This window comes from Trichechus manatus, unplaced genomic scaffold (genome assembly GCF_000243295.1).
Source record: "Trichechus manatus latirostris isolate Lorelei unplaced genomic scaffold, TriManLat1.0 scaffold00061, whole genome shotgun sequence".
NCBI lineage: Eukaryota > Metazoa > Chordata > Mammalia > Sirenia > Trichechidae > Trichechus > Trichechus manatus.
Genome location: NW_004443997.1, coordinates 8773195 through 8797612, shown reverse-complemented (window position 1 = coordinate 8797612; position 24418 = coordinate 8773195). Strand labels below are relative to the sequence as shown.

General features: G+C 53.8%; 1 protein-coding gene across 6 annotated transcripts in view; it reads right to left on the bottom strand.

The window, feature by feature from the left end:
• Nucleotides 1-5509: 5509 nt before the first annotated feature.
• The window catches only part of TESC (tescalcin), a 71849-nt gene continuing 52940 nt past the window's right edge, over nucleotides 5510-24418 (bottom strand). The window contains exons 3-7 of one of the 6 annotated variants that reach the window (XM_023733776.1): nucleotides 16150-16289; nucleotides 14351-14412; nucleotides 14136-14243; nucleotides 8650-8697; nucleotides 5510-6009 (exon numbers count right to left, since the gene is read on the bottom strand). In XM_023733776.1, coding sequence (XP_023589544.1) covers nucleotides 5932-6009; nucleotides 8650-8697; nucleotides 14136-14243; nucleotides 14351-14412; nucleotides 16150-16289 — 436 coding nt within the window. In that variant the 3' untranslated portion in view covers nucleotides 5510-5931. Of the gene's footprint in view, nucleotides 6010-8649; nucleotides 8698-14135; nucleotides 14244-14345; nucleotides 14413-16149; nucleotides 16290-24418 lie in introns of all 6 variants that reach the window. The other 5 variants (XM_023733774.1, XM_023733775.1, XM_023733773.1 and 2 more) reach the window with 5 other exon arrangements.

Sequence of the window (24418 nt, the reverse complement as noted above, 5' to 3'; positions counted from 1 at the left end):
TCCTACTGGAGCCACTATGGGGTGCCGACACTGTCTCTGTAAAGACCTGAGTTAGGCCCTTGCTGACGGGCTCAGCAGTGGATTAGAAGGCCCAGCAGTCCTCCCAGGGGCAGAGGGCATCCTTCACCATACCCTTGGAGGCATCTGTTCCATGATTCTGGAAGCCCCCAGGGATAGGCGCAGCTCTGTGGAGTCGCCGTGGAAACGCTGGCTCCTCCCACTGGACTCATGTCCCAAGGTCACCGCGTGGGCAGACAGCCTGCAAGGCAGGTGCTTGCGGAATCCCTGCCAAGGCAACTTGTATTTTTAACTCTCCACCAGCCTAGTAATATCACACTGTGCTGCTCCCAGCATGGCAGAGCTGGGGACAGGTTCAACTGCTTAGTGACAAGGATCAGATCCACAGTCGACCTGTCTCCTATTAGCAAAGCACAAAAAGAACTTTCCAGGCCCTTGGACCAGGAAATTATGCAACTGTTTTGTTAAAGTCTGGTAGTAATTCTTTCCCTAAGGCAGTGTTTGGCCAAAATTGGAAGCTGTTGTAATCTTACTCTGTTCCCTTATCCATAATTCATGTTTAATGGGGCTGCAGAATGTTCCCCCGAGCTTCTTGTATTAGATTTCCATTACACAGCCCTTTTGTAAACCCACCAAATTAATGTGTTCGTGTCAAATCACCATATTCTTTAACATCCAAAAGCTGAGCTCTGGTCATTTTTTCCCTCGGTAATATGGCAGTATTACAGGACTAGACCCCCTTTCAACCAGCTTCCCGGCAAATGGGTGAAAGAACATGGAAAGAGAAGGGCACTCGCTGGCAACCCGAGGACATGGGCCTGCTCAGCCTGCTTCACTCCTCGCCCTCCGAGTACTTCTTACCAGCTTCCTTCAAATATTTGTCTCCGAATTTATTTCTGCCTATTTACTTTTCGTCACCAGTTTCATTTCTGATAGAAGGAAGACTCCTAACAAACGCACTTGTTTTTGTCCCTTGCCGACTTCATAACAAATCCCAGAGCAAACACATCGCCTACTTCAGGCTGCTCTGGACATACAGCTCATGGCCCCATCCAGGCAATAGCAGGCCTGCGCACTCGGGGCAGGTCTGTGCAGGCGCTCCCACAAATCCTGTAGGTGGCAGGAGCTGTGTTCGAGCCCCCTGCCCTGTCCTGCTGCACAGACGGCTCTGCCCAGAGGCAGGGCCTTGCTGCGACTCCCGCCTGGAACAGTGGCCTCCCCGCAGCAGCCCCACTAGACCATGGGCCCAGCTTGCCCTGTCCAGAAGCAGTTCTGCACCGACTACTGGATACCCTGACCACCTCCTGAATGACCAGGATGCGCAGAAACACCACCTCGTCCACACAGCACATGGTGGCTGGGCAGGCCAGCTCTGGTGAATTCACCAGCTGATGCTCTGGTGGAAATGAGCACCCACCTTGCCAATTAGATGGCACCCTTAGTGATTCTGAACAAATTGGTTTTCTTTTGAGCAGTATGGACTAGGCTCACAGTGAATGAACCTCACTTTAATTAGCTGTTTAGGTAAGCCTTGGCCCAAAGCGTCAGCTACTTGGCTGGCCCTCGGTATCTGAGCAAGTGGAAACGTCTGATGTGTGCCCATGGTGACCACATCTCCCAACTGGAACTCAGGGCGCAGGGGCCGGCGGGACATTATTATTTATTTATAAAAACATTTCACATTAATGAACTGCCTTAGTTGAAGACAACAAAACTGAACCAAATAGGGGGAGAGTCCCAGAAAACCCGGGGCCCAGGGTGGCCATGCCAGCAACCCCACTGCTCACTGACACCGTGGTCTCAGCGACTCAAGAAAGGGCAGGTGTGAGGGGAGGGTGACACCGCTGCATGGGGGGTGCTTTCTGAGACACTTCCCCAACAAGGGCTACTAGTCTTCAAGTCCCCCATGCTAGGCTGTCTCAGCGAATTTCTGGACTTCCTCTCTGGGCAGCCAGAAACTAGAGGATCCCCACCCACCTCCCCCTGCAGCACAGCGGGGAGCAGCGAGGCAAGGCCCAGGGAGCAGTGAGGGGCTCACACCCACTTCCTCCCAGGACAATGACTGCACTCTGATTTGTGTTCCGGGGTTTGCCTCTCTCACCACATGCCGGCCCTTAAGGGTGGGAAGCAGGCCTCCCCCTCGCCCCCGATCCACTGCTCTGAACAACAGATGTTTGCAGAATTGACCCGTCTTTGGAAGCAGAGCTTGAGACAGGGCTTTAGAGGGTCTCTCATGTACCCAGAGAGCGTAAACCTGCTGCCTATAACAGTCCAATTGCCAGGGCGCTAAGGGTGGAGGCTGAGGCCCAGCCTTGAGAGTGTGCGGAGGAGCCTGGGGCGGAGGCGGGGTCTGGGATGGTTCCCACTCTAGTCCAGTCCATTCTGCCATGCGCTTGCTTATAGGAGACCCCGGGCAAGACCCTCTCAGCCTCAGTTTTCTCATCTGTAAAACAAATGTGTAACACCCACCTCAGAGGCTGTGCATGTCAACCAGGTGACAAAGGTGTTTAATCACCACCACAAGCTTTCTATGCTGTGTACCAATATTTCTCTTACCTCACCTTGCCGCTTTGTGTTTTAAATTTAAATACCTACTTTAATCTCATACTAAGCACGCGCAGCCATCACCCGTCTGTCAGTGGAGGCTTATGTGTTGCTAAGATGCGGAACAGGTTTCAGCGGCGCTTCCAGACTAAGACAGACTAGGAAGAAAGGCCTGGTAATCTACTTCTGAAAATCAGCCACTGAAAAATCACAAGAGTCTGATCCGCAGCCAATCACAGGGATAGCACAGGACCAGACAGTGTTTCGTTCTGTTGTAGATGGGGTTGCCACGAGTCGGGCTGACTCTATGGCAGATAACAAAGCAACACTCCATGGCCCCACTAATGTGATACGAAGTGATGTTTTCTCTTACACATATTAAAACAAGAATATAACTGTTAGAGTAAACATTTATCCATGTAACACCTACAAGCACCTCAGGCACCTCGCTTTGGGGCAGAAGTGCTGAGAGAGCTCACGGGAGAGCATCTTCCAACAGCAGAGCCTTAGAAACGTGCACACGGTGGTGTTTCTGCCCCTGTGCCTACCGCTGCCCAGCTCTGCTCACCACGGTGGGCGGACAGCGCGGGGGCGGGTGTCGTTCTGGTGGCCCAGGCATCCCTGCGCCAGGCAGAGGGATCAGGCTCCCAGCAGCTGTTCAAACTGCCCGGGGGTCAGCACTGTGAGCAGGCCCACTCACAGCAGCTGTTCACACTGACTGGGGGCCAGCGCTGCGAGCAAGCTCCCTCACAGCAGCTGTTCACACTGCCCGGGGGTCACCACTGTGAGCAGGCTCACTCACAGCAGCTGTTCATACTGCCCGGGGGTCAGCGCTGCGAGCAGGCTCACTCACAGCAGCTGTTCACACTGCCCGGGGGTCAGCGCTGCGAGCAGGCTCACTCACAGCAGCTGTTCACACTGCCCGGGGGTCAGCGCTGCGAGCAGGCCCACTCACAGCAGCTGTTCACACTGCCCGGGGGTCAGCGCTGCGAGCAGGCTCACTCACAGCAGCTGTTCACACTGCCCGGGGGTCAGCACTGTGAGCAGGCTCATTCACAGCAGCTGTTCACACTGACTGGGGGTCAGCACTGTGAGCAGGCTCATTCACAGCAGCTGTTCACACTGCCCAGCGGTCACCACTGCAAGCAGGCCATTCACAGCAGCTGTTCACACTGCCTGCGGTCACTACTGTGAGCAGGCTTACTCAGAGCAGCTGTTCACACTGCCCAGGGGTCACCACTGCGAGCAGGCCAGGGCAGCACCAGGGCAGTGGTTGGTGTCCGCACCTACAGTGCCCCCCAACTCACTGTTTTCAGCTGTAACCACGAGTCATTGTGGCTAGAACAGTGTTGGGGAGGTTAGGCTTAGGGGCTGCACCAAAATAACCGCTCAAGTAGGAAGGTCGCTCAGGTCAAGCTGCTCCTGGGCCTTTTCCGCTCATCTGAAGTTCCCAGCTGAAACCTACAAAGCAGGTATTTCAAACATAAGCATTTACCACTTATGAAAAAACAAAACAAAACCCATTGCCATCGAGTCGGTTCCAACTCATAGCAACCCTACAGGACAGAGCAGGACTGGCTCATAGGGTTTCCAAGGAGCAGCTAGTGGATTCGAACTGCCAACCTTTTGGTTAGCAGCCAAGCTCTTAACCACAGCACCACCAGTGCTCCAACCATTTATGAAACATAGGGAAAAATAAGAACGTTTATGTATATACTTTGCTTACATACACGTGAAAAAAGATCCTTGGGTGGCTCAAACGGTTTGCCCTCAGCTACTAACCAAAAGATTGGCAGTTCCAACCCACTCAGTGGTGCCTCAGAAGAAAGGCCTGGCAAACTACATCCAAAAGATTTCAGCCAGTGAAAACCCTATGGAGCACAATGGTCTGATCTGGTTGTACACGGGGTTTGCCATGAGGAGGGCGGACTTGATGACGGCTGCCAACAACAATATCCATATAAAGCAGTTCTCAAACGCGTCTTCGAAAGGGGTTAACGCGGTTGCTTCTGAGAAGGGAGACTGGGTGGCCAGGGGCAGGAGCCAGACAGAGATTCCAAGGTATGCCTTTCTGCGCCTTTGAAATGCTGAACCCAGTATGTAACCTGTTGTTTTAGAAATAATAAAATGAAGCACACACTGATTAAAACTATGAATTACAAATTCAAGACTGCAAATAACAACAGTACTTGCTAGTTATCAAGAGGACATTCTGGGAAAGCTAGAGTGCTGCCTCCCAGCCAGCGTCAAGAAAAGGAGCCGAGTGTACCATAAATGCAACTACCAGAATGCCGCCTAGAAAATACTAGCATCCAGCCATGATGATGGCAACACTGGGTCCACTGAACACCCACTGCCGTCCACCAGCCACACGGGACAGTCAGAAATAACTGTCCAGCAGGTCACCTTAGAAGCTACACGTGGCTCACCGCCAGTGTTTCAGCTATACCAGCCTCACCCGCACGGGCCCTTGTAGACTCACGGGCCGCATCAACCAAGGTGCACAGCCTGTTTCCTTGCCCCCCGCCCATCTCTGCTTCAGAAGAGGACACAGGGAGTTGTTGGAGACACTTACCTGGGCAGACGCTTGGAACTCCAAGTGATGAGCCTCCCCTGCCGTGCTCGGCCTCTACCGCTGCTTTTTACGCTGTAGGCAGACAGATGGCAGAGCTGCGGGCCCTGCTGCAGCCCTGTCCTGCCAGAGAGAGCGCCCGAGACCCAGCCGAGCAGACCGCCGTGGTTAGGAGCCAGGGTCCAGACTCAGCCCCCATTTCCCCATGAGTGAGCTCACAAATCGCTGCGCCTGGTGCAGGATGAGCTTCCTCCTCCCGTATTAACACGTGGTCAGAAGAAGCCTCACACCCAGCCTGGCCCCTCCAGGAGGCCCTGTGGTCTGCTGGCCTGGGTGTAGCTGCCGTTCTTTATCTCACTGCTGAGACTAACAAGGCAGATGAACCTCCAGCATTTATGCAAGGAAAGCACCAGACACTCCCAAATAAACCCAAAATAAACCCCAAAACACCAGAAATAAACAAAAAAGGGGGGGAAAAATCCTTGTCTTCCAAACCAGCCACGCCATGCTCTGCACATGCAGTCGGGCTCCACCAAATAGCCAGGCCACTCGCCGGACTGAGGAACAGACAGGGACTCCATGCTCATTAACAAACCCATATTTTATTAGAGGTAAAAACAGCAGAGTCCCCCCTACCATACCCTACAGGAACACGGCGCAAACCAGCAAGTGGACAAGCAGGTGCTGGTTTACAGGAGCCGCAGCAGAAGGCTGCCCGCCAGCCCGCGGCCACAGCTGCTCAAGGCCACACGGGGAGCATCCCCATTGCAAAGTGCAGTGATCATGGTGGCGGCGGGTCAGTGGCAAAGGGCCATGGTCTCCATGTTCAGGAAGCGGACGTGCATCTTGGTCTCTATGTCAATCCCCTGCCAGATCTGGAACAGGACAGGGTGGCATCAGAGGCCGCCCGCGGCCACCCACACCTGACCAGGCCCAGGTCCCCAGTTGCCTACCACCACCCATCCTCCTCCCCGACTCACTGGCCAAGACCTTCTGGGCAGGTGAACACCGAGGATTGTGTTACAAGACTGAGCTAGGTGAGGAAGAAACATTTCCACCTGGGTTTTGTTTGCTGGTTACTTTGGCACTAACATTTGGGTTCTTTGTGAGACTGTCACAGCGAGTTATTAGTAAATACTGAATCTGAGTTCGGAGCTGGAAAAGTCACTGGAACCCCACCAACCACTTCAGGCTCTGTGGTGTTCATGCAAACGATTTGGCCTCGTTAACCACCCCGTTTCTATCAGTAAAAAGGGGGAACCCACCACCTGTGCTGCCCACTCCACCCAACGTTGCGCACTCAATGGAATTTCCAGGGGAGGGCTGTGCACATGTGAGGTTCCATTAGGCTGTGGTCATCAACGTAAAGGCTCTGAGGGTTTGGTCTTCACAACCTCCCTGGGATAAGTGATCACCCATATTCTAGGCAGAAAAGCTCACACCCAGGAAAGGTGATTTCTCCTCAAAGGCCACGTCCATGGTCACGTACCTGGTACTGGTGCAGTCCACCCTGGCCAGGGCCCTAGCGCATAGCTAGGCTACGGGACTCTTCTACCCACATTATGAGACCCCTGTCACTCCCACGACTGTACTGTTGCCAGCTTCTTTGCAACAGAGGGCCCAAGACACCACGGAGGGGTTGGGGGGTGGGCAGGAACAAGCCGCATGGTGGGTGGTGACTTCACAGTCTCTGCTCAGGCAAGAACTTCAAAGGCTCTAGCTGTCACTCAGTCTCTCGGGACAGCCAGGAGGCTGGAATGAGGGAGTCAGTGCCTCATTGGCACCCAGGTGACAGGGAGGCCTCCGGGCACTTCTTGCCCCCATCACATCATGCTGCTCGCCTGAGGCTCCCAGGCGCCTGCTGGTCTCCTGCACGCGAGCCTCAGAGCCTCGCTCTGCTGGCTGGGGGACACGAGGAGAGCACGTCTGCTTCCCTTGTTGGGGGGCAGCATGTTCCCAAGGAGATACCTGGACGCCCAGGGCAGCCACCCAGAGCGGTTTCTGCTAAATGCTAGGTGGGCAGTACGGCCTCCACGGATGCAGCGTCGGGGGGCTCCAGAGAAGGAGAGGGCAAGGGTGCCAGGACCAGGCTTGGGGCACTCAGAACTTCAACACACTGATGGCTGTGGTCGGGGGCCTGAGCCACAGCTCCATCTCCCACCTCAAGGAGACCCACGGTCATGTCAGCCCTGAGACCGACAAGGTGCCTGGGCCGGGGAGGGGAAGATGCATCACTGGAGATAGGGCACGACTGCCCACATCTGACAAATGAGGAAACTGAGGCTCAGAGATTAAATGCTTTTCCCAGGTTGCACCATGTTAGTGGCAGACTGGGGACTCCAGGTCTGCCTAGAGGGGTGGCAGCGGGAGGCCAGCCTTCCGGGGAAGAAAGCTGGTTCTTGAGGCAAAAAAGCATGCCATCCCATCTCTGGCTTAAAGAAGAAATCCCTTCCTCCTCCGCCTCCCCCAATCTCCTGTCGCCTAATTCTCTTTCCCCAGATGCATCACTTTCCCAGACAGCAGGCCCCACAACAGCCAGAGTGACCTTCTGGTACAAACAGCTTCTCTTTCCTCTCCTTGCCCAGCCCTGAAGCAGGGGTGGCTGCATGGCATGAAGGAGGTGGCCCACGTCCTGCCAACAGTCCCGGTCCAGCCTTTCCCTCAGGGCACAGGGTCTGCGCCACCCCCTGCCCCCCACCACTCCTTCATCCGTTTGCTGGTGACCTGCCTAGTGATGGTGCCAACTCGAGCAGAGCTCAGCCCGAGCCGCTGGGCCTTGGCTCCACAGGGCTGTGCCCAGCTGAAGTCCCCGGCCCACTGTGGGCATGGGCCCACCTGTCCTCCTCCACGGAGGGTGAGTGAGGCCTGATTGCCTGAGTTCCTCAAGCTGGATCAAGACCCACGCTCTGTCCTGCTCTCCTGTGGGAACAGCTTCTCCCCAACTTCCTTGTCTTGATCAAGTCCTGACAAAGGCTTGGGGACACTGTTATTGGGACAGTCAGGGCCCAAGTGCCCAGCAGAGAGCAGAGTGGACTCTTGGCCCTCACAGCAGTGGCGAGCGGCCGCATTCCCAAATTTGAGCTGGATCTGTAACAGCAGAGACCCAGATAGTGTCCTCTACTGGGGCCAGATAGTCAGTTGGGGGGCAGGGGAGAGTGTGCAGCCATTTTGAAAATGGACATTCACATCGGGAGACATTAAACGATCCACAAGTCACAGCAAGGGAGGCAAGCAGGGGCAGACTGTGTGTACCAACTGTCGCCCAGGCTGCTCCTGAGACGGGACCAGGGTGCTGGGTGGGAAAGAAACTGGTTTTCACTGTATAATGTTGGTACTACTTCATTTGTTCTAGCCATGTATTGATATTACCTTTCCAGTAAAAATGACTACAACCAGTTTAAACTGTTTCAAAGGCCATGCTGAAGCTCCAACCCCTTCCCGCCGAGATTCCCGTCCCCCTGACCAGCGGCTCTCCCTCAGCCCTGCGCCCTCCTCCCTCCCCCCGGGTCACCCACCTTCAGGAAGTCCTCGAAGGTGATCCCCTCGTACACCTGGTCTGGCTCCTGGGGACGAGAGCACAGGACAGAAGTGAGCAACCCCAGGTCCTCGCTGGACGTCAGCCAGACCCTCCCCTTCACCCCCTACCCCCCAACACCCAGAGGCAGACGGCTGGGACTCTTCAGGCAGCATCAGAGGGAGGTCATTCTGGATTGTTTGCCACCAGCACACAGGTCAGTGAGCTTGAACTCCCGTCCTCACTCGCTGGCTAGAGGGTGGACAGAGAGCTGGGTGTGGCCCACCCAGAGCGTCAGCAACATGGGACTCAGGTGCACACCCTCCCCTCACCATGCCCCCAGCCTCAACACCCAGCCAGTGTCAGTGGATCAAGGTGGAAAGGGAAGATAGAGGGTGACCAGGGAAGCACAGAGGCTCTTCTTCCCCACACTGCCCGCCACACACTGCCAGTGTCCAGCAGCCTGGCCACCAAAGGCCCCTCCTGCCATTTTCACGGTCCTGCCTCGACCCTCCTGCAGTAATAAGAACTACAAGTGAGTCGACTCTGACTCATGGTGACCTCCTGTGTGTCAGAGTAGAACGGTGCTCCACAGGGTTTTCAATGGCTGACTTTTCAGAAGTAGCCTGCCAAGCCTTTCTTCCGAGGTACCTCTGGGTGGACTTGAACCTCCAATCTTCTAGATGGCAGCCAAGCACTTAACCATTTGCACCACCCAGGGACTCCGATAAGAACTAGTTCTAGGCTAATCTAAGCTCTCAGGGCACTGGGGAAAGGGGTGAAAGGATAAAGGGGCTGGCCAGGCCACCCACCCTTCCCAGTCCAGTAAGTCACCATGATAAGGGCCGGAGTGTGGACACAAGGTGAGCTCGGCCTTTCTCAGGAGCCCCTCCCTGCCCAATCTGCTTGGTAGAGCCAGTCTCCAACTCGGTCTCTCCTGCTTTGGCACATGGGAACCCCATGTGACGATAAGGGGGGGTCCCATCCCTTAAACTGCAACTCTCAGGCTCAGGCACAACAAAGTCTTTGAAAATGTCAGCCCTGCAAGCACCCTGTGTGACAGTAAAAGCACAGCTGACATCCTAAGTGTCCATCCATAGGAGATGGTCTCAATACATCTTGCTCATTCGTGCTACTGATGACCACACGGCCCTAAGGTCGATCCGTACGTGCTGGTATGGAAGAGGCTCCAAGATCTAGGCACAGAATCAAAGACCACGGAGCCGAACGACATCTGCAGGCCCTGTGTGCGTGCGAGTGTTTCCACATGCTACTCATCACACCACCACCGTCTGCGTGGGGATGTGGGGTCAGGTATGCAGAAAAGGAAAGGCCACGAGTTAAATCCCATTCTGTTTCAATAAAAAGTAAAAGACATACATTTATATGTATGGGCACGGGTGGGGGAAGGGCAGGGAGAGACTCACTTCGGGGACCCCACTGACGTTTTTCACGATGGTCATTGAAGAAAGTAACTGTAGGCGTTCTCCAAGTGTTCACTGTGACAAGCATGTCCAGAGCGCTTTACGAATGTCGTCATTAACATTCAGTGTTAGCTTACGCAGACCTCCTAACTGCCCCAGGAGCCGGGTCCTGTTCTTGCTCCCATTTCACAGATGAGGACACTAAGGGGCATTGAAGGTGCCTGTCCAGCTGGTGAGCAGTGGAGTGGCTCCAGGTCTGTGTAGGGATGTGCTGGCGGCAGGATTCTGCACCCCTTTTGGTTTCTTATACTTTTTTTCTTCAACACTTAATCTTATTTTTGGTGAAAATATACACAGCAAGATCTACTACCATTCCTCGGTTTCTAAACATCATGAGCAGTGACACTGGTTACATTCTTCACATTGCTGTCAACATTCGTGTTATTTCTGTTCCAGCTGTTCTACTTCCATTTACTTAAACTCCCTGCTCCCACTCCAACCTTCTCACCTACTTTTTAAAATAGCTGTTGACCGTTTGGTCTTACGTAGATCTTTTTTTTTTTAATGCAATACTCAAGGGTGACAATCGTTCCTTTTTGGGCTAAACTATTAATTAGTTTAAAGGTGACATCAGGGGATAGTTACAGTTCAAGGTTTGAAAAGCAACTCAGGCCCATAGTCTCAGGGACTCCTCCAGCCTCAATAGGTCCAGCAAGTCTGGATTCTTCAAGAAATTCTATTCTGTCTCATATATGTTTTTTAAACAGAAAAACCAAACTCCTGATTTTGTTGTTGTTGTTGTTAATAAAAACAGCTAGCTCTTGGATGGCCCAGGCCGGCCCCATCCCAGAGGGCTCCTCTCGCCTTGCTCTTCCCATCCGTGGACACAGGGAGCAATGCCCGCGTGTTCCCTGCTGGGAAACCCCACATTCCCAGGGCAGCCGAGAGAACTAATTATAGACAAGGCCCCACTGGCCCAAAACCAGGGCTGGAGGGGGCCACACGGTGGAAGGAGGAGGGTGGAGGGGACTGGGGGGGAAAGTCCCCTGGCTGAAATCCCAGCAAAGGACCCCTGGCCCTGCCCGTCCTCTAGCAGCCAGACGACGTCCGCAGAGAAAGCAGCTAAAAGCTTCCCCGCCCAAGTCAGTAACTGGCTCTGGAGGTCCATTACAGCAGGACGACGGATCGCCTGTCTCTGGCAGGCGGCACAGTCAGCAATGGTAAGTGTCCTCAGAGGCAGGTGGTACTGAACTGCTGTGGCTTCTGGCCCCCTTGCGCGCGCTGTGCACTAACCGCGTGCTGTGTTTGTCCGGCCCATGTTTACCTGAGAAAACACCTTAGCGGCACACACAGGACCCACAAGTAAAGAAAGGGGTTCGTGAGCTTTCAGCGTCACAGCTGCTGGCCCCTCTGGCTCCGTGGGCCCATCTCAGCTACAGGATGTGTAGGTGGATGCGGGGACATACAGGACCCACATAGGGAGCAAGACACACACCCAGGAAGCCAGGCACCGGCTCCTGAAATACTGCAGCTTCCAAGGTGGTGTGGGTTTTATGGAGATCAGCAGCTGCCAGCTGCCAACGATTTTACTACAGCAAATTAAGAAAATGGTCACCACTTCCAACTGGAGAGGGAAGGGGGGCCGTTTAGACAAGCGCTTAATTAAATCAAGCAGGAGTGTGGCTTGGTCGCCCGGCAGGGGATCCCTGCTCTCCCCACTGAGGTCACCGGCCTTCTTCTGCAGCAGTTAATCTGCTGAGTGGAGCGGTCTCACCAAAGCCAGATGCCTCCCTGTGGGCCTGAGAACCAGACAGATAAAATATAGTCAATAAAATGACCACAGCCCCTTGCCTCTGGAGACAGGCCCAGGCCTGCCGTCAGGGCCTGAGTGACGGCCCAGGCACACACAGGTCCCAGCATGAACGCAGCCCTGCTCCAGGCTGCGGTGAACCTCACAAAGCCATAAAGTGCCTGGAGAAGCAGCCAGGTTAAATTCACAGAAGAGGTGGGAGAGTCAGTGAGCAAAGGCCATCGAGATGCCATTGTGGGTCCCTGTGGGCTCCGGCCACTGTGTCAGGGCTGGACCTGGCCCTTCAGGGTGAGTCCATCTCGCCCAGGACAGAAAACAAGTCCCTGAAATTCTTCCTGTGCTCTCAGCCTCAGTTTCCCTACCAGTAAAATGAAGATAAAAATCTGTGAAACAGGCACGTGAAGTGCTTAGCACCTTGCCTGCGTGTTATGTGGTCAGCCCACAGCAGGGGGCACATGGCGACCCTGCCTGCCCGCAGCCTCCTTGGGGATCAACGCAGTGGCATGGGGCACGCGACCACAGTGCTGGCCTCAGGGCTGTTGTGGGCACCCACCCACAGAAAGCACGGTCTAGTGGCAGCCGCTAATGTGGTCCAAGTGTGAATTATCGCTTACCATTTATTTCTGTGACCCTCTAGTTCAGTGGTTCTTAACCAGGGGTGACTTTGCCCCCTGGGGACAGTGTGCAATGTCTGGGGACTTTCTGGCTGTCACAGCTTGGGGTGTGCTAGTGGAATCAAGTAGGCAGAGGCCAGGGATGCTGCTCAACACCCTACAATGCCCAGGACAGCCCTCCACAACAGAGAACGATCTGGCCCTCGTCTACTTGTTCACCAACAAGGCCAAAACTATCATTCTAGGAACTGGCATGGCCGTTGCTACACTAATGTGGCCCTGACAAGCCTCAATACGTCACTGCATGTCCATGTGTTTCCTGGTCCCGGCCACCCACTGTCCCCAACACAGCTCTACCTCAGGCCTCCTGCCTTGGCCAGTGGTTACACCTTGGAAAGGCCCCTCCAGCCCATCTTGGCCTCGGGGCTCTAGCCTGATCCTCACACATCTCTTTTGGGGTCAGCTAGGTGACCTTTCACCCTCCACAGTGTACGCAGCCTGAAGGCTGAGCCCCTGTATTCTGGGGCCCCCGTACCAGCTCTTGGCCGGGCCCTAGGCCAGGATCTGACCCTGTCCTAGGCCCAAAATCCCCATCTGAGCCACTTGTTAGTAAATAAATTACTTAAATTTAATGTACACTGTACGTTGACCAGGGTCCGGCACTGTCCCGAGTGCTCTCTGTGAGCTTCTCCCCTAGGCTCTGGGAGGCCTCGCCTAAATGCCAGGGCCCCAACACTGACTCCCTGCTCACATGGCTCCCCTGGGGTTTACTGGTGCCCAGTGGATGGAAAAGCAGCAGAAGAGGTTTCTGCACCCTGTTCCATGCCAGGCCCCATGAAACTGGTGAGCAGGACACTCGTGGCCCTTGCCCCCACAGACCTTCTGGAAACACACTCCACGAAGGGTAAGGCAGCACCTGAGCTAGCAGGTAGAGCTGAGGTGGACATGGGAGGGTGAATTCTTGGATTCAAGCCCGCTGTTCCGTCTCCAGGTCCCAGAGGGAAGAGGAAGGCACAGAGTTTGAGCACAGGCCGGATGCAGCCATGAAAGGCAGGGTATGAGGCAGGCAGGGTGTGAGGGAGGCGAACTTGTCCGGAGCGGCCCTGCTCTGTGCAGCGGGTAGTGGGGATTCTTGCCCTATCTCCATAAGCAGAACGACTTGGGCAGAGCCAGGTCTAAGACCAGCCTCAGAGGCACACAGACCGGCTCGCCACCCCAGCTGTGCACCAGGACACCTCCCTTCACCCCCAGCCTTGGTCTCATCTGTGAAGTGAGGATCTAGACAGCCTAGCCTAGCAAGAGGATGGGGGCCATTTCCCTGAAGGCCGTCTGCACTCCAGGGATAAACGCTAACTAACACTAGGGTCCAGACATGGTGTGGAGATGATGTCTGTGCAGGAAAGACCTCAGCCTCCATCCTGGCTCCACCACTTACTAGCTAAGTGCCGGGCACAACCTCTACCCTCACAGTGCCTCAGTGTTCTTGTCTGTAAGTGGGGATAACAACAGTGATTCCCCAAAAGCTGGTGATGACGATTACATGAGAGGGGGCACACAGCCAGCCTGCAGCGATGCCTGTGTAAACACCCACCCCCCGTCCATCTACCCTTCTCCCTCCCACCCTGGAGGGAGCGCTCACCATCTGGCCCACACAGATGCTGGCCGCCTCCATCATGGCCCCATCTGCAATGGAGCGAGCAGACTCCTTCTCAATGTGGGGGTTTCCTGAGAGCAGCTCCTCGACCACCTGAGGGGTGGGGGGGGGCAGAGACCAACCAGGAACTTGGGCCTCCACCAAGTCGACGGGGTTGGGGGGGCGCCAGGAGCCAGGGCAGGTGAGGGAGCATACTTTACATTTCGATATTCTTCCAGGGTGATCCGGCCGTCGCTGTCTGAGTCATACATGTGGAATAGAACTGGGGGGTGGGGAGAGAGGGGGCTCGGTCAGGATGGGCCCAGCGACTGGCCACACACCCTGCCCTCCCCCCACCCCCAGCCCTGCACAGGAGGGTTGGCCCAGTCCCTCTGCTCCCCCTACCTTCCTCCACAGCCACCATCCCCCCCCCCCACAAGAATCTCTAGCAAATGGAGCACAAGACCCGAATAACAAGCCCCAAGTGCCAAAGCCATAGGGTCTGAGGGCCCAGGCCATGAGGCCAGACTGACCACTTCCTATCTGGGCAACCTCGGGCCTCAGTTTCCCCTTCTGTAAACCAGAATAACTACAGTATTGGTGCAGCTGCAAGCATTCAGAGAGCCAAAGCCAGTGGAGTTAGGACCCAGCGATCACCTGACACAGGGAGCGTGTATGACGTGAGAGAACGAATACCAAGCCGACTCCACATTGTTCGCAAACTGTCACTCCCGACAGACCCTGCAGGGCGGCTGGCCATCGCGGCCTGGTGGAATGATGACGGACCCAGCTGCCCACATGCCGGAGCCCCGCTGGTCTGAGCCACTACCCGGCAGGCAGGGGCATTAGCCCTACCCTGGTTACATCACTCTTAGCAACACCCACGTGGCTCCTTCCTGACATTCCAGTGACCCTCGGCCCATGACCCAACACAGGCCAGAGTCGAAGGGAGGTGCCCCCCACACCTTAGCCTGGCCTCAGGGAGCCCCAGGCCCCAGCTCCCCCAGCTCTCTGCACTGGCACTACGGCAGGGGGCCAAGCTGCCCGCCCCTGTGCACCCTGAGACCAGGGCTGCCCTGAGCCCCACCCCCAGGCGGAGCTGCTGAAGCTCTCGGGACTGAAGGTGTCTGCCCACGGCCACCCCACCAGGGGGACCCAGGGACTGGACTGGAGTCTGTCCACCGAGTCGGCCACGATGCCACAGCCCCAGCGACCCTGATCTGGCCCTCAGGAGCAGAAGAGAAGCTGGGCCGGAGCCTCATAGGACGGCCATTCCCACCAGCCCCCAAGGACACATTCCAGAGCTAAATACAGCTGATCTTCTCCCCCTCTTTTACATTCTCCTGATGATGAGGCTAAGCCTTGGGGCAGGGCAGGGAGATGTTATGGGAAAGGCCGTGGCGCGGGTGGGGGGGGTGGGGGTGTGTGTGTGACGTGGGCCACCGCCTGGGGCTGGGATCACAGTCCAACATGATCAGGCACCAAGGGAACCAGCGCCGGCGTGGCCAGGGCCGATATGACCCCACAGGCTGTCTCGTCTGTGAGCCGTGCTGCCAGCTCAGGAAGGACCCAGTGGAGAGAACTGGCTTTCAGGGAGCACCTACTGTGCGCCAGGCTCAGACCAGCCAGGCTGTGTGAGACCCCATCAGACCCTCAGAAGCACGCTGCATGTCCATTGTCACACATCCACATTCTAGGCAAGGACTTGGAGGCTCGGCCTCAAGGCCACACAGCCACTAAGTGGAAGGGCCGGATTTGAACTGAGGTCTGTGTGAACCACATCACCCCATACCCCCTTCTATACCTCAGGTCTCCGAAAACCATGAACTGCTCAGCAATGCTCATGACAAGGACAATGTGGGGGAACTCAGGAGGAGGGGGACCACCTGGTGCTGCAAACTGGGGCCATGCTAAGCACGAGGGGTGGTGGAGGGGGTATCCCCAGCACTTCTGTGCCATCCAGCTCCCCACCCCCATGTGGGCCAGGCGAGCTGCGGCAGGGGCACTCGGGGATACACACATCTCAGTTTCTCCTTCCGGCACAGCTCCACCTGCTCCTCGTCCATGGAGATGTCAATGGGCCGGAAGTAGGACATGATGGTCAGGAAGTCCTCAAAGTTGATCTCGTCAGCCACGCCACTGGGCCCCTTGCGCAGGTTCCTAGGGGAGCAAAAGGAGATGTCGTCGCTACCCACAGCTCACGAGGACTTCCCTTTCTGGGCACGCACCCTGCCCACCAGGGCTGCTCTGCCCTATTGAGTTCCCGGGAGGTTGAAGTCCAGCCTCTGCCTGCCCAGAGCTCACGCCTAGGAGAGAGACAATTGCAAGCCATGCAATAAGGGACAGGATAGAGGGCTGCGTGGGTGTGTGACAGTGCCCAGGAAGGGCGCCCACAAGTGGGGAAAATGAGGCAACGAGCAGTCTGATAACTCACCTATGTGAGTACCTCCTCCTTTCCTCCACATCAGAGGTCAGCAAACTACGGCCTGTGGGCCAAATCTGGCCTGCACCTATTTTTGCACAGCCCACAAGCTTCGAAGGGTTTTCACATGTTAAGAGGTGGAAAAAAATCAAAATAGTATTTCATGATATGTGAAAACTACATAAAATTCTCATTTCAATGTCCATAAATAAAGTTTGATTAGAACTTAGCCACGCCCATTCGCTTACATATTGTTTGTGGCTGCTTTCGAGGCAGAGTTGAGTAGCTGTGACAGATGCAGAATGGCCCACAAATATGTTTACTCTCTGGCCAGAAAAAGTTTGCTAACCCGGCTGTCTATCACAGTTCAAATTTCTAGTACAGTGATCAGCCACAAGCCACTCTGAGTCGTTTTATGACAAAGTTTGCCAGTGATTTAAAAGGCTTTAATGGATGAGGAAAGGTTCTGTGGTAGAATTCTCGCCTTCCATACAGGAGACCTGGGTTCGATTCCCGGCCAATACACCTCATGCGCAGCCACCACCCGTCTGTCACTGGAGGCTTACATGTTGCTATGATGCTGAACAGGTTTCAGCAGAGCTTCCAGATTCAGAAGAACTAGGAAGAAGTGCCTGCAGATCTACTTCTGAAAATTAGCCAGTGAAAACCCTATGCGTCCCAATGATTCAATCCACAACTGATCATGAGGACAGTGCAGGACTGGACAGCATTTTGTTGCACTGCACACGGGGTCTCCATGCGTCGGGGACCAACTCCACGGCAGCTGACAGCAACAACAATGAATGAGGGCGGGTTCGGATTGTCCCTACTGATGTGCTTTCCTGTGAGGGCAGGAGAGGGCTCTGTCCCAGTGGGGCTCAGGGAGCTGACCCAGTGCTGAGTCTGCCCGAGATGGCACAGTGCCAGGCGCCAAGTGGGGCTCAGGAGGCACATGCCGACCAGGAGCCAGCAGGGTGGTCAGAGCCGACCAGGAGCCGGTAGGGCAGTCACAGCCACCCACTGCATGTCCTGGCTGAGAAGAAATGCTGTTGAGAGGACGGCTAGGAGACGCCTACACCCACATATGCCAGCTTCTGGAGCTGCTGCCACCAAGGCCTTATCGCTAACCCACGGCAGCACAGAGGCCTGCTGGGGCGGATTCTCGAAGGGCTCTCTCGTCCCTCTCTAGTTCCTTAAAAAGGGCCCAACCAATGAGGACTAGTGTATGTAGAATTTACGGGGGTCCCATCTGAGATCACAGCTGGACCTCGGTTTAAAGGAACGAGTTGTCCCAGTCACCACCCAGCATGTAACACTTGCCCCTCAAATGTCCACTGCACTTCACAGTTTTCAAATCTCGCTCTCCCCAATTTTCCGTTCCAGGAGATTATCCAGAGAGGTGGATCGCAACCTGGAATAGGGAAGGTGGATCATGGAACTTCAATCTGAAGAGATGAGAGGAGAATGTCTCTGGGACCCAGGAAGCCAGGTCTCCCCTTAAATCTTGCATCTGAACTTCCTACAGTTCCTCCTGGTAGGCAGTTTTAATACTCTCAAAGTACCTGCTGTCAGGGCACAGACCAAATTGACGAGGCATAAAACTAGTCCCTGGATTTAATGGGCTGCTTGGGAGGTGCCTTCTGCTGCAGCTGGTGCCCGCGTCCTTCCCAAGTGGTCTGGGCTGTGGAGAGGGGTCAAGATAAGCACCAGGGAGAACGGGACAGGCCGGGGAAGGGACGCCACGTGTCCTAGGGAAGGTCGAGCCCCACCTGCTTTGGCATCAGGGCCTGACTGGGGGGGGAGGGCGGGGGATTTCCTTCCCCTCTAAGGGTCCCTGGTTGGTTGGTACTGACCAACATCACAGTCTCCAAGGGTGGTGAGAGCATAGACGCCAGAGAAACCAAGGTACAGCAAGGTCACCACCTGCAGCCAGACCAACCGGGTGACCAGTTTCATTTCCAACAGGCTCCAGAGTGGTGGACCCAAGGCCAAGATTGGTGGGCAGAGAATGGGGGCTGCATTCAAACCTGCTACCCGGCATGAGAATGGGACAGTTTTTGGACTTTGTACGAAGTGACTGATTGACAGAAAAATCTTCCATTCCATAACTTTCCAATTATTCTATAAGGAATGGAGACCTTGGAGGTGGGGGATCAATGCCACTCAACTGCCCCCCAAGACTGGCTTCTCACTTCCCCTGTTCTGTTCCTGAAAGGTGTCAGGACACTTCTATTTCGTTAAAAGAAACTCCCATTTCCAGCCCCTCCTCTGAAATCCTCCCTCACTCCTCTCAGGAATTACAGGATGCGACCTGAACCCTTTCCTGGTGTCTGCTGGCTCTCAGCCGCACCCTGGGCATAGCTCTGGGTCCGGGCGGCCAGGGAAGCCCTCTCCTTAATGACCCCTCCCCGGGGGCCTTCTGGGCTGCCCGCAGAGTCCCCAGCACCTCCCTTTCTCCATACCCAGTTTCTCTAAGTAGCTGCTGAGGCTGAGGTCCCAGGACCCACAGGGGAGGCACTCACCACCTTAACTCTACTTCCTGCTCGACTGAGAGATGCCTGGGTGTCTTCCTGTGGTGGCCTGGGCCCCCTCCACGACCCCAAGACCCCCTCAAGCAGGTCCAGCTCCAGACTCAGGAGTCCCCTCGACGACTCCTCTGCCAGACCTCCCATATCCAGGCAATCACAATTTCACTCCTGAATCCCTGCAAATCCTCTCTCTCCTGGCCTCATCGTGGCCTGGTCCAGCCTCCATCATGCCTGCAGACCCTCCAACCTGCCCTCTGCGCAGCCAGGAGGGCCTCTGCAAAACGCCCACGTAACCCCTCCTGGGACTCCCTCAGCTCTTGGCTGAACCCCAACTCCCACCTAGTCTCTCTCCAGCTCCAGGCCAAGCCCCCTTCCTGCCACACTGCCCCTCTGTGGGACCTCCACAGGCTCATGGCCCCAGCTGTAACTGCCTATTTCACTGCCTTTCCCCCAGGGCACCAGGCTGCACACTCAATATTCCCCTTTTCCCCAACCCGAGCCAGCTTCCAGGGCTCTGGCCTGACTTCACATCCTCCGAATAAGGGGAGGCTCTCCCCTGCCTCTGCCTGTCTATAGCCCAGGGGTTCCTGCTCAGGGTGCACCTTCCCGCTGTCATCTAACCGGATGGGCGACTCAGCCCAGCCCGCTTTCCCACGCCCTGTCCTACCAGAAGCGGCCGCTCATGTAGGACAGCCAGCAGATACCTGAATTCCACCCTGACAGCAAAAAACACAACCTGCTCAGCTCGGGGTCTCGAGGCAGACTGATCTGAGCCAGGATCCCAGCTCCCACAGTGAGAGCCAAGAGCCCAGGGTTCATGGTTTGTGTTTTTAAGAAAACCACATACAGTACAATACAGAGACCTCGAGGTACTGTTCAAGAATGTACGTGTGCAACCTACCCCACAATCAGCATATAGATATTTCTCACCCGTCCCAGAAAGCCCTCTGTGCCCCTGCAGTCTCACAGCATACCCTCTGAGGGCAGCTCTGCCCCAGACACACAGGTGCTCACACTCAGATGCCCCCATGTTCAGTGACGCATACGCCCATGCCTGCCTGCTCACACCCAGATGCCCCCATGTTCAGTGACGCATACGCCCATGCCTGCCTGCTCACACCCAGACACATGCATGCCTGCCTGCTCACACCCAGACACCCATGTGCTCGGTGACACATGCATCCATTTCTGCATGCTCATACCTCAGATACATGCATCCACGCTTGCGTGCTCACACCCAGACACATGCGTCCACACTCACGTACTCACACCGACTCTCATGTCCATGCCCACGTGCTCACACCCAGACGCCCGCATGCTCAGTGACACATGCATCCACACTCACGTACTCACACCCACTCATGTACTCACACGCAGACACTCATGTCCATGCCACGTGCTCACACCCAGACACCTACATGCTCAGTGACACATTCATCCATGCCCGTGTGCTCACACCCAGACACCTGTGTGCTCACAGACGCCTGTGTCCAAGTCTGCATGCTCACACCCCAGACACATGCACACACCCACATATTCATCCCCTCATGCACCTCCACACACACCCTCCCAACTCTTCATCATCTTCCTGTCAACACCTCCAATTCCGGATCCCAAAAGCCTGTGTCGACTCCTCATCAGGAGCTGCACCTCTGCCCTGGCACCTGCCCCTGGCTGCCTGTCCACCTCCTACCATCCCCGACAGGGACTGGGGCTGCTCTGCACTCACTCAGGCCCTGGCTTCTGCAGCACTGACCACCAAGTCTTCCCCAGAAGCCTCAAGACAGACCGAGGCTTAAGGAGGAGGTGCTGAGCTCCACTCCCACCTTTGCCACTGACTGAGAAGCTTCCAGTGAGTCACTGAGGCTCTGCAACCTTCCCTCTCTGCAAAGCAGGGTAACTTCTGGGAAGATTCCCACAGTAACAGGCCTCTCACCTCTACCCCTGGACCCACCTCCTCTGCTTAGCACCTCCCCTTGTCTCTTGAAAGCGGCCTACTGCTCCCATCGCCACTCCTCCCCTGCTGACCCAAGCCCTGGGGGACCACACACCCCCTCCCTGGCCTCCATGCCCCCACTTCCACCCTCACAATCAACTCTCCACCTATACCAGTCACCATGGCATTGACCCTGATTCACAGGGACCCTGTGTGTGTCAGAGTATAACTGCACTCCCTAAGGTTTTCAATGGCTGATTTTTTCAGAAGTAGATCACCAGGCCTTTCTTCTGAGGCATCTCTGGGTGGACTCAAACCTCCAACTTTTCGGTTAGCAGCTGGGTTCTAATCGTTTGTGCCACCCAAGGACTCTACGCTCCACTGAGACCCTTTAAAAGCCTGCCAGGGCCCCCCCTGACCACTGCCCCTAGGTTAAAGTCAAGCCCCTCTTGCTGGTTTACAGGGTGTTACAAAATGCAGCCCCTACCCTCCGACATCTCACCATGCTTGGCTTTCTCTTGGCCACTCACAATGGCCATGCTCCCACTGTCACAGTGCCTTTGCATGTGCAGTTCTACTCACCCAGAGCACACTCCCTCTGCGTTGCCTGGTTAACTCTTGATCACTCTCTCCTGGGTGTTGCCCCCCAGGCCCTGAGGAAGGCCTCTGCATCTTCCAGGGCAGCCCGAGGCCCCCACCCCATAAGCAGTAATCACAGTCCCCAGTGAGGCTCAGAGACAGGATGCATCTCCCCAGGGTCCCACAGCACTACCAGAACCAGAGGTGAATGGTTCATGCTTGCACGACCCAAAACCGGCTGGGGAAGTCACACCAGTCTTATCGCCACACCATACCCATTGTCTTCCTTCCTCTTTCTGCCTGTCCTCCCTATGTCTCAGTGATCTCTGCAGACACAGGGGAGCCAGGCCTGGGACATCAGCAAACAGGCTGACCCACCCCGGAGAGTCCGGCAGCCTGGAAAGTGTGTCCCCACAGCCCCCACCTTCACAGGGCCTCAAAGGATCTTGAACTTAAGCAACACTGGACATGTGGGGACGTGCGCTCTGGCTCTGGGACGCTGGCCAAGGTGCATAAGTGCTCTGTGCCTCAGTTTCTCCATCTGTAAACAAGGGTGATGACCATACAACAGCTAAACTAGCACCTTAGCATACATCATCTCAGTAGATCCTCAAGCAACCTGATGAGACAGGTGCTATTACTATCTCCATTTTACAAATGAGGAAACTGAGGCATGGCAGGTGGCCTCAAAGAAAACCCCAAATGATCCCTGTCCCCTGGCACTCAGGCCCCTGTGTAGTCCCCTCTACATGTAGGGGCTAAATCTAGTGATTGACTTCTAATGAAGAGAACGTGGCAAAAGTGATAGGATGTCACTTCCAAGATTAGGTTGTAAAAAAGACTGTTGCATTAAGGATGTACTATCCAGAATATACAAAGCATATGTAGGATATAAACAATATATCCTACAACCTAATAACAAGAAGACAAACAACCCAATCAAAAAATGGGCAAACAAAATCAAAACATTAACCCTACAACTTGAACAAGTAGAAAGAGAGAAGCAAAAGAAGCCCTCGGGTGCCAGAAGAAAGGAAATAATAAGAATTAGAGCAGAATTAAATGAAATTGACAATAGAAAAACAAATGAAAGACTTAACAAGACCAAAAGGTAGTTCTTTGAAAAGATCGGCAAAATTGATAAACCACTGGCCAAACTGACAAAAGAAAAACAGAAGAGGAAGCAAATAACCCATATAAGAAATGAGACAGGTGACAGCACAACAGATTGAACTGAAATTAAAAGAATCTTAACAGAACACTATGAAAAACTGTACTCTAACAAATTTGAAAACCTAAAGGAAATGGACAAATTTCCAGAAACTCACTACCTACCTAAACTAACACAAACAGAGTAGAACAATTAAATAAACCTATAAAAAAAGAAGAGATTGAAAAGGTAATTAAAAAACTCCCAACAAAAAAAAGCCCTGGCCCGGATGGTTTCACTGGAGAATTCTACCAAACTTTCAGAGAAGAATTAACACCACTACTGGTAAAGGTATTTCAGAGCATATAAAAGGATGGAATACTCCCAAACTCCTTCTATGAAGCCAGCATAACTCTGATACCAAAAGGTAAAGACACCAAGTAAAGACACCACAAAAAAAGAAAATTACAGATCAATATCGCTTATGAACATTGATGCAAAAATCCTCAAAAAAAAATGCTAGCTAACAGAATTCAACAACATATCAAAAAGATAATTCACCATGATCCCAGGTATGCAGGGATGGTTCAACATTAGAAAAAACAATCAATGTAATCCATCACATAAATAAAAAAGTCAAGAACCACATGATCTTATCAATTGATGCAGAAAAGACATTTGACAAAGTCCAACACCCATTCGTGATAAAAACTCTCAGCAAAATAGGAATAGAAGGGAAATTCCTCAATGTAATTAAGGGCATTTATACAAAGCCAACAGCCAACATCATCCTAAATCGAGAGAGTCTGAAAGCATTCCCCTTGAGAACGGGAACCAGACAAGGATGTCCGATATCACCACTCTTATTAAACATTGTGCTGGAGATCCAGCCGGAGCAATTAGGCTAGAAAAAGAAATAAAGGGCATCCAAACTGGTAGGGAAGAAGTAAAAGTATCTCTATCTGCAGATGATATGATCTTATACACAGAAAACCCCAAAGAATCCACAAGAAAACTACTGGAAATAGTAAAAGATTTCAGCAAAGTATCAGGATACAAGATAAACATACAAAAATCAGTTGGATTCCTCTACACCAACAAAGAGAACTTTGAAGAGGAAATCGCCAAGTCAGTACCATTTACAATAGCCCCTAGGAAGATAAAATACTTAGGATTAAATCTAACCAGAGACGCAAAGACCTGTACAATGAAAACTACAAGACACTACTGCAAGAAACCAAAGAGTCCTGCATAAGTGAAAAAACATATCTTGCTCATGGATAGGAGACTCAACATTGTGAAAATGTCAATTCTACCAAGAGCGATCTACAGATACAATGCAATCCCGATCCAAATTCAAACGGCATTTTTTTAAATTGTACTTCAGGTGAAGGCTTCCAGAACAAATAGTTTTTCATGAAATAGTAGTACACATATTGTTTTATGAGACTGGTTAACAACACCACAACATGTCAACCCTCTCCCTTCTCAACCTCTTTTTTATTTTTGGTGAAAATAAATACATAGCCAAAGATACACCATTTCAAAAATTTCTACATACACAGTTCAGTGACATCGACCACGCTCTTCCAATTGTGCTGCTATTCTCACTTTAGATGAAGGCTTACAGAACAAAATAGTTTCTCATTTAACAGTTAGTACACATGTTGCCCT